This window comes from Lactuca saligna, chromosome 8 (genome assembly GCF_052625555.1).
Source record: "Lactuca saligna cultivar CGN05327 chromosome 8, ASM5262555v1, whole genome shotgun sequence".
Lineage (NCBI taxonomy): Eukaryota > Viridiplantae > Streptophyta > Magnoliopsida > Asterales > Asteraceae > Lactuca > Lactuca saligna.
This window is the reverse complement of record NC_136424.1, coordinates 175,208,751-175,223,119: the sequence shown is the minus strand read 5'-3', so window position 1 is coordinate 175,223,119 and position 14,369 is coordinate 175,208,751. Positions and strand designations below refer to the sequence as shown.

General features: G+C 30.4%; 1 protein-coding gene and 1 long non-coding RNA gene across 2 annotated transcripts; one reads left to right on the top strand and one right to left on the bottom strand.

Moving 5' to 3' along the window:
• The first annotated feature begins 253 nt into the window (after window positions 1–253).
• Window positions 254–1,026, top strand: LOC145013090 (uncharacterized). Its single transcript, XR_013664832.1, has 2 exons — window positions 254–535; window positions 679–1,026. It is a non-coding gene; the product is annotated as an uncharacterized LOC145013090 (long non-coding RNA).
• An 8,910-nt stretch (window positions 1,027–9,936) lies between these two features.
• On the bottom strand, window positions 9,937–14,050 carry LOC145009081 (auxin transporter-like protein 2). Its single transcript, XM_078967741.1, has 8 exons — window positions 13,748–14,050; window positions 13,393–13,578; window positions 12,868–12,980; window positions 12,584–12,767; window positions 12,188–12,285; window positions 10,903–11,110; window positions 10,563–10,820; window positions 9,937–10,387 (listed from the first exon to the last, which is right to left on the bottom strand). The coding sequence occupies exons 1-8, from the start codon at window positions 13,910–13,912 to the stop codon at window positions 10,106–10,108; spliced, it is 1,494 nt and encodes a 497-aa protein (XP_078823867.1). The 5' UTR covers window positions 13,913–14,050; the 3' UTR covers window positions 9,937–10,105.
• Between the last annotated feature and the right edge of the window lie 319 nt (window positions 14,051–14,369).

Here is a 14,369-nt window from a genome sequence, read left to right as displayed (position 1 = left end):
CATTTTGCGTGAATTTTAAGAGGTACAAGGCTTATTGCATTATTTACAACAGTGTAATGAATTGTAGAAAAATCAAATCGGCCAAATTTTAGCTGAAATATTCAAATCAACTCCTTATCTCTCTGTGCTGAAATATTCAAATCGAAGAACCACAAATGCGGAAGGAATAAAGTGGATTCGTATTCATATATATCAGAACTAAATTGTATATAAAAACCAAATTCAACTCTTTAAACACCCTAGACACAAACAATCTAATGTGCCACTCCTCACCTTTTCTACCTCCTTCATCCGATAACGTTAGCCACCACAACCACCACTCTTATCATTCTCTCTTCTTTACCAGGAGACCTTCACCACCATACACCACTGTCTCCACCATAACCCACCACCACTCTCTGGCATCGAATTCCTAACTTAAATCTTATGAATCGATTATAAGTTTCCACCTTGTGATTTATCTCGAAGCCATATACACTCAGAAACGGGTCAGGCAAGAAGGATCTCATGGCAATGGTTAGATGGCCTTACACAGGTATCACTTATTTTCTCAGTCATCCTTACAATTTCGATTTTGGATTTAAAATTTTGAAAATTTCCCAAACTTATGATTCAGTTCTTTTTGAATTTGGAATCCCAACTCCTTTCCATTTCACTCTGTTTTCTCTCACGATAAAGCCCTAGCTATTACCGGATCAGCTAATCACCACCACCATGATCACCAATGCCCATTTCCTGCAACATACACGTAGTTGCCGCCAATTGCATCTGCTAGGATCCAAAGAGAATTTCTGGAGGATCACCATTCAATATGTAACATTGTCAGTTCTTCAGGTTAATTCATGTTTTTTTGTTTAATTTTATTTTGGTATCAAAATAGATCCAAAACAGGCGAAACCTAACAACATGTTTCAATTGTGCTTTTATGAGATAGTTATCCATTTATGTAGAGTGGATGGTGCTTGCAGTTTTATTAAGGCTGCAACTTTTAATTGGATTTTTATATAAAAGATTTATTCATTTTTATTTTATTATAACTAATTACCGATAATTTATGTGTATTACTAGATAATTTGACATTAGATTGGTATCAATTTAATAAAAAAAAATCGAAAATTAAAGTCTTAATGTTGATGAAAGGATTCATAAATCTAGATATCACTTAATGGTGAAAAAAACAAGGTCTTAATGTTGATGAAAGGAATGCTGATACAATGGTATCATCAAAGAAGCCTGAAAACATAAAAATGTTATGAGCATCTTATACACCGATGAATTTATTTCTTAAGTTATTTATTTCATAAACTTTGTATCATCTTTGAATTGGATTTTTATGTTGTTGAAACTATTAATTATATACTATTTTCTTTGTGCATATACCACCAAGGAAAACTGCTGCTTCCTACAGGTTCTTATTAGGATCTATGAACTTATGTTATTCCCTTTGGCACAAATCGTTCACCCTAAGAAAAATGTACATGTATGCATTTTGTAAATATGTTGAAAGTGTTGTTTGTTTTCTTTATTGTTTATTTGAGTTTTTTTTTAATATATATTTGATTTATTTTAAAAAGATTAAAGTTAAAGGAATATTGTTTTATGTCATCTAACAGTTGATGCAAATCTCATACCTACGTTTTAATTTTCATGGTTCTGGAACTTTAGTGTTGTTATTTTTATTTAGAATGTATGTAATTAGTTTCCTTTTGTATATTTTTCTTTTTACAAAACAGAAGAGGGAACTGAAATTTAGTAAAGAGATAGTAAGATGGTTTCATATTTGTTTGGACATGATATGCATCAACTTCTTTGTTTAAATCATTTCATTCGATTTATATTTCAATATGTTAGTTCAAGTATTAAAAGGTCTTTTAAGTTGAATCAAATATGTTATTAAGTATACAAAAATTTTCAATATTAAAAATTTAAAATTGCATACATTGTAACACCTATTTATGTAAAATTCACATTTTAAATATAAAGTTTTATTATTTTTATAATATAAAAATAATAATTATTAAATTTCAAACTTTTTTTTATTAAGATGGTTTTAAAAAAATAGTGTAGAAAATATAAAAACATATGTCAAATGTTAAGCTTGAGTTAGCCTGGAAAGCTTAGTTATAAAAGGAACATACATCTAAAATACAAATAAATGATGAAAGGAATTTTATCATTGAAACGTAACTATTTTACGTTCCCTTTCTCCCCTCCCTCCCTGAGTTCCACTATACACCACATTGCAAGGGTGCGTTGAGAATGATAGTTTTAAGATTGCATTGAATTGAGTTCTTAAGACACATGTTTGTTTGGTGTAGTAAACTATTTGCACAAAAAACTAATTGCATTTAGAAACTAATTTCTAAAAAAACTATATATATATATATATATATATATATATATATATATATATATATATATATATATATATATATATATATATATATATATATATATATATATATATATATATATATATATATAAACTAAACATGACATTTCTGCATTTTTCAACTAAACACAACGACTACATATAAATATATTCATTTTCTCTCCTCTTTTTTCCTTTTTTTTCTTTGCTTTTCTCCCTTCTTTTAGATTTTCATGTTTTTCTTTTTTTTTACTTCTCTAACCAAAAGAAATATTGCAACTATACAGTTTTCTAAGCGTAGAAAAAATAAAAGAATTAAATAAATTTGCTTTGAAAAGTAGTAAGACAAGGTGGGGAAGTGTTTTGGATAATGAGTTTCAGTTTAGGTTTGTGGAGTTTGCGTATGATTGCTATAACTAGACAAATTGGTGCTCGAAATCTATGTTAATAAAAAGCTTATGCTGCCATCTTTTGCAAATAGCCAAAAATAAAGTTCCTAAAGCAATTCAAAAGTTTAACAAGCAACGATGTCATGTAAGCATGGAAAACAGATAAAAGAAAGATGAAGCATTCTAGTGAACATAGCCACATACATTTGAAACTTAAAGGCATTAGATCCTAAAATTACAATAAAATAAAAACCACATGAGTCATAGATATAAATGCAATGAAAATGATTAAAATGCAAACATGAAATCCCAAAATTTCCAAAGTGATAATATATGTATATATGCAAACCCCTACTCAATCTTAAAATATAACATCGTCCTCGAAGAATATGATAAGTGCCTATTGTGGACCTCGTGATGGTGGATGATTTGTACATATGTGTGAATCGAAGGTCATTACATTAATTCATTGTTTTATTGTTGCACAAGATGATGCTTATTAGGCAATTGTGTTACTATGGAACAAGTTAAAATATGTAGACGATTGGTTGATGTTGAAGTTGGTGTTTAGAGTTTCATAGTTTGAGCTCATCCTACTAAACTCACCCAGATAAGTTGTATGGTAAAGAGGGGCACTAGAAGTGTCAAATGGACCCACTGGACACCCATACCACCCACCGTTGATTCATTAAACTGTCCATGTGTGTATTTATACTTAATATCTTATGTTTATCTCTTGATTATTAGGATTTAGCTGTGCCATGTGTGTATTTATACGTATCTGATTAACGAGAAGAGGCATGTGATATTTACAAACTATTAATTCTGATTCATTAAACTGTTCTTGGAATCACCAATCTCAAACATTATCCTCTTTAAAAATAAACATCATCCAACACTAACGTTGATCATATATTATATAAAGAATATTTGAAAAATATCAAATAATAACTGTTCACCGGTTCTTTAAGTTCAAAATTTTAATGAAAGGTGAAAATTTCTAATTTTTTTTTTCTACAAGTAAAATATGAATCGGAAAATTTTTATTCGTATCCTTGTAAACTTAAAATATTATTTATATATATTTTATAAACTTTAAAATTACGTGCATGTCATTCTGAAACTATAAAATTCACACACACAAACACACACACACACATATATATATATATATATATATATATATATATATAATTTGATCTCTTTAGAGTTAAAATCATTTTGCGTTCACTTCGAAAAATGAATATTAAATGACATCTATTTTTTAAGAGCATTACCATACCATATTAAGGGGGTGTTTGGCTAAGCTTTTTTAAAACAACTTATTAGGTTCCACATCACTATAAGTTAAAAAAGTGTTTGGATTAAAATAACTTATTCCGGTGGGGAACCTCTAATACGTTATTTTTTTTTCATAAGTTACCCTACACTTACTTATTAACTTATAAGCTAATAAACTAATAAGCAATAAACTTTTTTGCCAAACACCCCCTAAATGGTTATTACTTCCATTTATATATACCCAAACCACTTGTACTGTTTATCGTCATCTTTTTTTTTTTTTTTTTTTTTTTTCCATTTTCCTTAATTTCTTTATTAATTTAATATCCTACTAAGTAAAATGTTAAAATTTATAAATAATAGTTTATAAAAATAAACCTTTAGAATATCAGGTGTTGTGATTCAAAAATCGATAAATAGGCCTTTGAGAATGCCAAAATACTCAGGTGTCAACTTGTTCATTGTGATTTTAAACCAAGTTTGGTCACAAATTAAAATATTTTCAACGATGTTATGTAATTCAAGGATTCATATTGATTTAGGTTCTCGAAACCTTAAAATATTGAACAAAATATATATAGAACCTTATAATAAGGATAATAATCACTGTAATCAAGAAGTCCATGTGATAAAACTTGATATACAATTTGTATAAAAAATTGCTACCAGTAACATACAATTTACACTTGGTACCAATATGTTTGGCTACCAACAAGTTTGATCGATGCAAATTGGTAATGGTATATACAAACTTCTTTTAATTTTCTATTATAAGATTTAAAATAAACAAAGACTTCGGGTAATTTTGACGTTCAGTAAAGAAATTAGTTACATAACTCATTTAATTTACAAAAGACTTATATTTAAGTAAAGTTAAAGTAATATTTTTAGGTTTGTGCTTTAACATGCTCATAATTATTGATAAATGCAACTAAATAACTTTTATAATATTGTAAAAAGTGTAAACAATAAACAACTGACAATAGAATATATATATATATATATATATATATATATATATATATATATATATATATATATATATAGTCAAGATCAAATAAGAAGAAATTTTTTGATAGGAAGGTAAGAAATTTTTTATATACATACTTTCTTAGGAAAAAAATGAAATGAATAATTAGATGATTCAAAAGTAAGATGATTCACAAGGAAAAAATCCGGAAAAAACAATTTTATGATTCATTTTTAGGTAAATCTAGAAAAAAATCACTTTTATGACAATTTTAGTGAATATCAACAAAAGCATCGTAAAAATGAATCATCAAAATGTTTTTTCGGGATTTTTTTTGTGAATCATGTTATTATTGATTCATCTAATGATTCATTTATTTTGTTCACCAAAAAGATAAGTCGAAAAAAATTTCTTACCTTCCTACCAAAAAAAATTTCTTACCGGATCTATATATATATTATACGGTATTACCATGATATTCAAACTTTTGGTTGGTTGGTATAGTATTACCATGATTTTCAAACTTTTGTACCATTACCGTACCAAGATTGCTTAATTGGTACGGTACTAAAAACCAAATATGTTGGCTACCATATATATTGACTATCAATTTTTTTGGTTCGGTTGGTAACATGTTGATTGGTTTTTCGTGCTACAATTTTGACAACCATACGCTGTGCATAGTTTCTTCTCTTCACTTGGCGGACAACCATATTCTTGTATAAAATCGCGCTAATCTTGTTAAATTTGAAAGTTATGATGTTATAGGAAAGGGTGGGTTACCCACAACATGATCGATGACACTCATAGTCATTGGAAGAAAGTCGAAGCTACGAGGATAAAGGGTCCACACACTTCTTTTACTAAATTGATTCCTCTAACAAAGCTCTCACCTCATAGATTCATACAATTGTACAGGACAAAACTAGTGATCCTTATGTCATCATCAAACTCAGAAATCATGTTTTCTATGTAGATTTATATAGCTATATATTGGCTTTCAATCGTTGCCAAACTCTTACATTTGGGTAAACTTGGATCCATTTAATGTGTAGATGCCAAAGTCAAAGGTTGTAAAATGTTGCATGAATCTGGAATGATGAGATGACCTTCAAGGTTGATGACAAGATGGGACATGCACTTGTGAATATTCAACGATTGGTGACAACAACAAGATTGAGGGATCCTTAAGATCGATAATTGTGTAGTAAGTAGATATTGATGAAGTTGCAATTGTGGCATAAACATATGAAGTTGCAACTATAGCAAAAATTCATATGAACATTCAACTATTGGTGAAGTTGTACAAGATGTTTGGTTGAGGCTTTATGAAGTGGAATAAGGGGATACTGAGTTCAAGCTCAAGTTCATGAAGGCTTTACCTCCTTTGTTACCTCCCAAGTAGTATAGGTATTCGATTCCATATGGGTGTGTCATGTGTGTAGTTGCAGATTATGAAGATGTGATGATAGTCATAGTACAAGTTTAGGATTTTTAAATGTTGAAATTTATCTATAATCCATTGTTCTTTTTGATAATTTTGAAACTATTTATAGGATAAAAGTAGGTAGCTATTGCTTAGTGTTTTTGTCTTAGTTAAGTAATATACATTGGTCAATGGTTTACATTGCAAAAACATTGTTCATTAAGTCGTTTTTTTTGGATTGAACTAACAACATGACAAGTATTAACTGTATTTTATTTTCCCTTTATTTTAATATAAATATGTCTTTCACAAGGGAGGAGGGAGTCGATTTCCGGTTCCGTCATGGGTTGGGGGTACCCCGGGTAAGGACTCCTTCATTGTTAGTTCCAACGTGTTGGAGTGATTAATCGCATCCAATGTGTTGGTGAACCCGTCTCTCCTTTTTTTACAACATATGTACATAAGAAAACCTCAAATCTTTACTGATTACAATCATTGCATGTGAAGAATCCTCCATATGAGAATATGATGCTTGCTTTAATGGAGTTAAAAGAAAAAAGGAAGTTGGAGCTAATAGTGATAGAGGTGGCGAAAGGATGAAAAATTATTTTAGGTTTAGGTTTACCACGTTTCAAAAGGTTATATGAATTAGTTAGTGTAAATTTCATTTTAATCCCTTTAGTTTATAGATTTTATTAAAACACACCTATTTATTTTCTATCTTATTTTTGTAATAATAGTGCATATTTTAATAATTTATAGTTGTTTTATAATTCATTAAATAATATTTGTTTTAATTAAATATTATTTTTATCAATTGTTTTATCATTTATTTTTTCTTTTAAATCAACAAAATAATTTTTAAAGAAAAAAAATCTAGGTTTTATTTTATTTTATATTTTCTAATTTAATTAAATAAAAAATAATTATGTTGTTGGTGGGTTGAGTTGGTTGAAAAAAAAAATTACCAAATACTATGTTTGGAAAAAATAGAAAAAAAAAAAAACTGTGTGACAATGGGTTATGAGACAGTACTCTCTCCTTAGACTGTGGGGAATGGTCACAGCCAAATCATCGGCCAACTCAGCGCCACATATGTATTTTACCATGATACAATAAACTCATTAGATTGTGAAAATTGTGTTCACCGGCAAATTGATAGTGAAGGGGCAAAAAAAAAATGGAGAGAGAACGAGAGAAATGTAAGGGAAAATGAATGGACCAATAAGAGGGCTCGTCACCGCTAGAAGCTACTCCACAACCAAACCATCGGTCTATAGGGTAGTGTTCAACGATGGATTAGTGTGCCACATAGAAAAATCATACGTGGACTCACTCCTGATAGCCTAATGCAAAATAAAATGTCAAATGGTATGACTCTTGAGTTCCCATGGAAGATTAGAATTAAGCAAATGCGAACTGCTTCCCATTGTTTTGTTCGATTGCTGCAACTGTGAGCTAATCATGACACAAATGGTCCAAAATAGTTACATGAATGGTCCCTAGGTCTAAAAAATAATACATACATAGTCTAAAAATAATTAGAGAAATGGTCCCTTTGGCAGAAAATAATTACAGAAATGGTCCAACAATAATTACATGAATGGTTCTTGTGTCTAAAAATAAATACAAAAATGATCCAAAAATAATTACGAAAATAGTCCCTTTCATAGAATAAGATTACAGAATTGGTCCAAAAATAATTATAGAAATAGTTCCTTTAGTAGAAAAAGATTATAGAATTGGTCCAAAAATAATTACAGAAATAGTCCCTTTGGTAGAAAAAGATTAGAGAATCGGCCCAATGATAATTACATGAATGGTCCCTATGTCAAAAAATAAATACATCAATGGTCCAAAACTAAGTACAAAAATAGTCCCTTTGGTAGAAAAAGATTACATAAATGGTCCAACAATAATTACAAAAATGATCTCTCTGATAGAATATATGGTCCAAAATAATTACATAGATGGTCCCTCAGAAAGAAAAAGTTTTCAAAAATGATCCAAAAAGCACAACAATTGTCCCTATGCAGAAAACCATTACAGTAATCGTCCGAAATAAATATTAGTTCCTTGGCTTCTTTTTAATCCGAAAAATTAAAGTATTAAACAATTCATACATCAAACAATAAAGTAGTAAAATATAATCAAACTCTTAACAAAAATTAATGATCTTTAGTATTATTTCCTCTTGCTAGTGGATGCATTGTCAGAACCTTGATGTGCGAGATTTTTGCAAGTCCTTTCGTGATGTCCATACATACCACAACGCAGACATTTATGTCTTCGTCCTCCTCATACATGCTAAGCATCACCATGAAGCTCTCTTCAGAATTAAGTTCAATAGAACATTGCTCTTTTGCATGCTTGTCAACAAAGATTATTGTCAAAACAATATCACTTTGTGATGGATAAAATAGTCAATGAAATTGAATGGCAAATAAAGTATTTGACATTTTGATGTTAAAAATTTACTCAATTATCAGGGAGTGAACATTTATCTCCCATCTCAATGTATCAACATCATCATCCATCAAAATTAATCGAATACAAATCAGATTACATGTTGCAATAATAAGAATATGAGAAATTAATCTAATGCAGAACCATAATTAATAGAATGTAGAACAAAAAGAATTGAATGAAGAACCGTGTGATGAAGAAGGTGATTGATACCTAGTTAGTCGACTTTGAGAATACTTCGATCGGAAAAAAAGATCACGTTTCGATAAGAAAAAAAGAAAAAGATCCCATACTGATTTAAATTCGATATATCCTAATCAAATGGATTGATTTTAACTTTTATTTGGAAAGGGTATTTTAGGTACATTAAATGTAAATTCGAAATTTGATAACTTTTTTGGTATTTAATTAGTTTAATTCTAATAAAAACATGAATTTGGATATATATGTAAAATTTATAGTTTTAGAAGGACATGTATGTAATTCTAAAATTTATATTTATAAGAAATATAAGTAATATTTTATATGAATGTGTTTCAAACTTTTGTAATTTTTTATTTATTTTTATTATTATTATTATTATTATTATTTTTTAAACGGCAAATCTAATCTACTTACCCAATATACATCTTCCTTTCATTTTATATTATTTGTTTATGTATTGAATAAACATCTTTTCTAAAAGAAGATAAAAGAGGCGAATGTTTCGTTCAAGTAAAAATCTTTTGTGTTTCGTGATCCACGTTCTGAATGTTCCATTGTGGAAGATTGTTAGGTTTTTTTTTTTTTTTTTTTTTTTTTTTTTTTTTTTTTTGACCGGATAGAAGATCGTTTGTTAATTAATTTCCAAGCTTTTCAATTATTTTGTGTAAAAAATGTACCCGAACATAATTCTTCATTATTCTTTAACAATTAGTCTTGTTGTTAACATTGCTTTCTTAGTTCTCTTACTATAACTCAAATTCGCAAATGAAGTCAATGATTACATTTCTCTCTTTACCATGGCATATGGTGCATAAGGTGCTACAAAATATGATAAAAACCAAACCCACAACACATATTATAAGGAATATGAAAACAATATTTTCTCATAAATTAATTCAAATTTCCACATATTTTCTATACTACAATAAAAATGAAGCGATTAAGTCACCACACTGATGCGATTAATGATCTCGGTGGATAGAAAGCTCAAGCTCGATTCAACGGTTGTGAGATACTGCACTCCCGAAGATTTGGAAGTGTGATGGAGAAGGAATAGGAGCAGTTGAGTTAAAGAGCGGTGGTGGTGGTGGAAGTTGTGGTGGGCATTGGTAGCACTTAGTAAAGATCCCAAATGTGTCAATTTGGTGTATAAAGTTTGTCATACTCGCCCACCCTCCAAATCCAAATCCAACAATGAATACCCACACAACTACAAAAGCATTGATCGTGTACGTTCCCACCCATCGCCCAAAAAACTTTGGAGGTGGCTCCACCGCATTCTGCATCACAAAAGTTAACTACTTAGACGTTTATATACAATACAAAGTAAACTAATAGTATCCAAAAAGTCTGGTTTACGTATGTCTGATACCCTAAACCCTAAACCATAAACATCGGTATACTAAATAAACGAACACTGTAATGATTGATCATGTGGTGTAGAATGCATTATACCTCTCGTGCAGCAGCCGATCGGAAGGTGAACATATGAGCTAGGGCAGGGATGATGTAGACAGTGAAGCTAACAAGAAGCGATCCAACGGTGGAATTGATAGGCCCAAAAAACGGAAAGATGATCGCGAGAAACCATATAGGGACAACCACAGGCAACCGTGCTGCAGCACGCTTACACATGCTCTTGCATTCATGCATCCCGATTGCTTTCTCCCACACAAAGTATAACGGGGTGCACGCAAATCCAAATGTTATAAACTACAAGAAGAATTTATAGATTATTTAAACTTTTAATATCCATTAAATTAGTGAATTATAATAAATATATCAAGTAACATACTTGATGAATAAGCATAAGGATAACAGCCATATTTCTCCATGGGGATCTTGGAAGGAGAGCAAAGGCATTTGAGTGGTTAAGCAACGAGTCTCCAAATGCCCAATAAACAGCCGCAGCAGATGGAAGTGTTAGTGTTAATACGTAAGCAGTGGCCCACAAGTAAATCGCTTTGAATTTTTGTGGCTTCCACATGGCATGCATTATTTCTCTGTACAACATAATGCTTCTATTTAGTTCTTTATGAATAATTGAACAAACTTTGTCTTTATAATTAATGGGCCCATGGACCCATGGAATGTATGGGCTCTCTTGTCCTTGAATCAAAATCCATGGCCCAACAAAATCTTGGAGTATCAAACTATTGGGACCCATTTTCTAGTTTATCTTTTGAGTTTCGATACATTTAGTTCATGGGATTATGTGATATATCAGTTTTATATAAAGTGAACGAAAATATGAATGAAATTTAGGTCTTGTTTGTGTCAATGAAACCTTAGAAAAGTGACATAACATGTAATAAAGATTTCCGTTCTAAAAAAATGTAATAAAGATTAAAGGTAAAGCCTAATATTAAAATAGAAAAGGTTAAAGAATATAATAATAGAAAAGAGAGATTGCTTTCTATAGTAATAAAACACTAGAATGTAAAAGACAAAAAAGGGTCTCTGGAGAAAAGAATGATTTTGGGTCACCCATGCCTGAGGGGGTAATATAGTAAATATATTTGAACTGTCATGTTTCATAAAAGGGTGTTGGTTAGTTGTGGTTGAGTGCACAGGGATTTAGATAAGGACCAGTCAATGTAGGGAATCTTTGGAAAATTATGGTAAAGTCATTGGATCAGATCAGACCATGTCTGAAGAAAACAAAGCTCAAGTCATTTTCAAGAATATATAAATAAATAAATATTAATTAAAAACATAAATAAATCGTTTCATGTTTAAGATTTAAAAACTTGTGTACCCATTGATTAATGTTTATGTTCATTTCTAATCAAAGTATTAAGACTAGTTTAATGACTATTTAATTTGCTCCTAAATATAAATTTTAAAATGATAGTTATGCCTAAAAAACCCTTTACATGAATTTAACGAAAAAAGAAAAAAAAAAGTGTGAAAGCAAAACAGGCTAAAAGTTATCTTCAACATGATGATGATGATAACACCCACAAAACAAAACACAAGTAATGCTAATCGCTAAATGACAGTTGTATCCATTTTAATTGAATAAAAAAAAGGAAGGGTGACTTTTGGAAATAATGTAAAGGACAGGGGGGTTGTCTTACACAGTAACAGCATGTCCCCCAAACGTGTAGAGGATATTTGTTGCCCCGGTGAAGTAAAGAACCATCTTTGCTGGACCAGTATGTTTCACCCCTTCCACCTACAAAATTAACATTTTACACCCCCATACTTTTAATTACACCAACATCTTCTCATACAATATTGTATCGTTGTAGTACTTTTAAAATATACAACTCACAACTATAAAAAAACTTACTTTAAACATTAATTACAACATGTGAATTATATGCTTTACAATAAGTGCACAATATATTGTCAGAAGACTCTGATACTGTTTAACGAAAAGTTATATTGTGTATAAAGTATGATTTACAATTTTTTATGCATGAAATACAAGTTATTATAGTGAAAAAATAAATACAGGATAAGAAGAAAACCTGGCCATGAAGCAGTGAGGCAATAGTGAGGTACCACGCAGTGTAAGTGGTCATAATCAGTCCCAGAAAGGACCAAATTCGATAGTTGTGAAATGACGGGATAAATACGGTTGTTGCACAACATGCACCAAATATATATGTCCATGTCCTCTTGTCCAAATGATCATTTATGTAATATATATTGCTGCGAAAAACAAACGTTATTTCGTTTATGTATTTATGAGTTGTACAAAATGCAACATTAATTCATTTATTGTTTGTAAATTTGGCTTTAGATGTTGTACCTTGCACAAGCTATGAGTTGGATCACTGACCCAAACAGAAGAAAGGTGCAATTAAATCCCAACCCAACGTTTCTCCAATGTTTCCCAAGTAGTCCATCAAGAACTTCAAACCACTGCAATTAAAAAAAGTCATTGTAGCATGATTTGATAAAAGGGGTAGAGGATAACGAATCTAGAGTAATGTATACCTTTTTTTAAAGTGTACAATTTTTAATGCACGACGCATGGATGTTTAATCAATTATTATAACTCTAGATTTAAGCATTTTACGAAAAAGACAGACATATTATCAAAATCTAGCTAAAGTAACAAAGAACGATCTTGTCATGACTCATGATAAAAGATAATGTCTATATGTTTATTGAATGTACATCATACATTGAAGGTTCTAACTTCTAACTTCTAACCCTACTCTACATTGAGATATTAAAACGAGTGGGAAATTAAAACCGGATCCATCATTCATGATCCATGCATGCATACGTACAAGTAGTAAATGCATATACAGGCATTAAAGAGTTGTACCTGGATGACATGGTTTCTGAAATCAGCCTTTTCTCTTTCTTTTCTAGTTCTGTATTCGACATAAAGAATGCTAATGAGATACGCAGTCCAACTTCCCATCAATCCATAGAAGATTTGAAACAAGATCCCTGAGAGCATTCCTAGTTGCGAAAACGAGTAGGGTAGTGTAAGCAACACTTGTGCCACCTGTACGATGATAAAGATCATGCCATGTCATCTCATGATCGAAACGTTTGAACAAAGATGAACATACATATGTTATATATACATGGTATAATCGAAAAAGTTTGAATCTTTTATTGCAAACGATGATCATATATAGTTTGAAGAAAAGAACGCTCGAATTTGAAGATACCTGATTGGAAGAACAACTAAACCAAGCATCGTAAGCAGAGCCACCATTCCAAAAGAAGTTGGAGATGGTGGATTTGACATTTTTAGCCTTGCCGTCGCTCTCCATTTCCACATAGTTACCTACCAAGACAGTCTCAACCACCTTCTCGTGACCTTGATCATCCATGGGTAGTTCTGGAATTTGGAAATATGAAATTTCTTGGGAGTTAATGGAAATGTAAGAGATGGTGGGTGGGTGGTGTTTATTTATAGATGAAGAAAGACATAAAAGAGAAGGGAAGAGTTGTGTGTGTAAGTATGTCTATACATGTTGGATGTTGGGGATTACTTTATACCGAAATTTATTCTTTCCATAATAGTGATAGATATTTTGTGGGTTTTGAAAAAAAGAACCACTAAAAACGGGTCGGGTTGTATTAATATGTTAATGTGTTTCTGAAGTTCTTTTAAAATAAAAAGATATGTTAAAATATTTTTTAGGCAAAAATTATTTTTTCATGAATACTGTGAAATGACTTGAAGAAAAAAAATTAACTTTAAAAACTCACAAATTTGACTAATGAAATCATATTTCTGACCTAGGAATTCGCAAATTACTTGCAAAATGGCCAAAATGATATTGT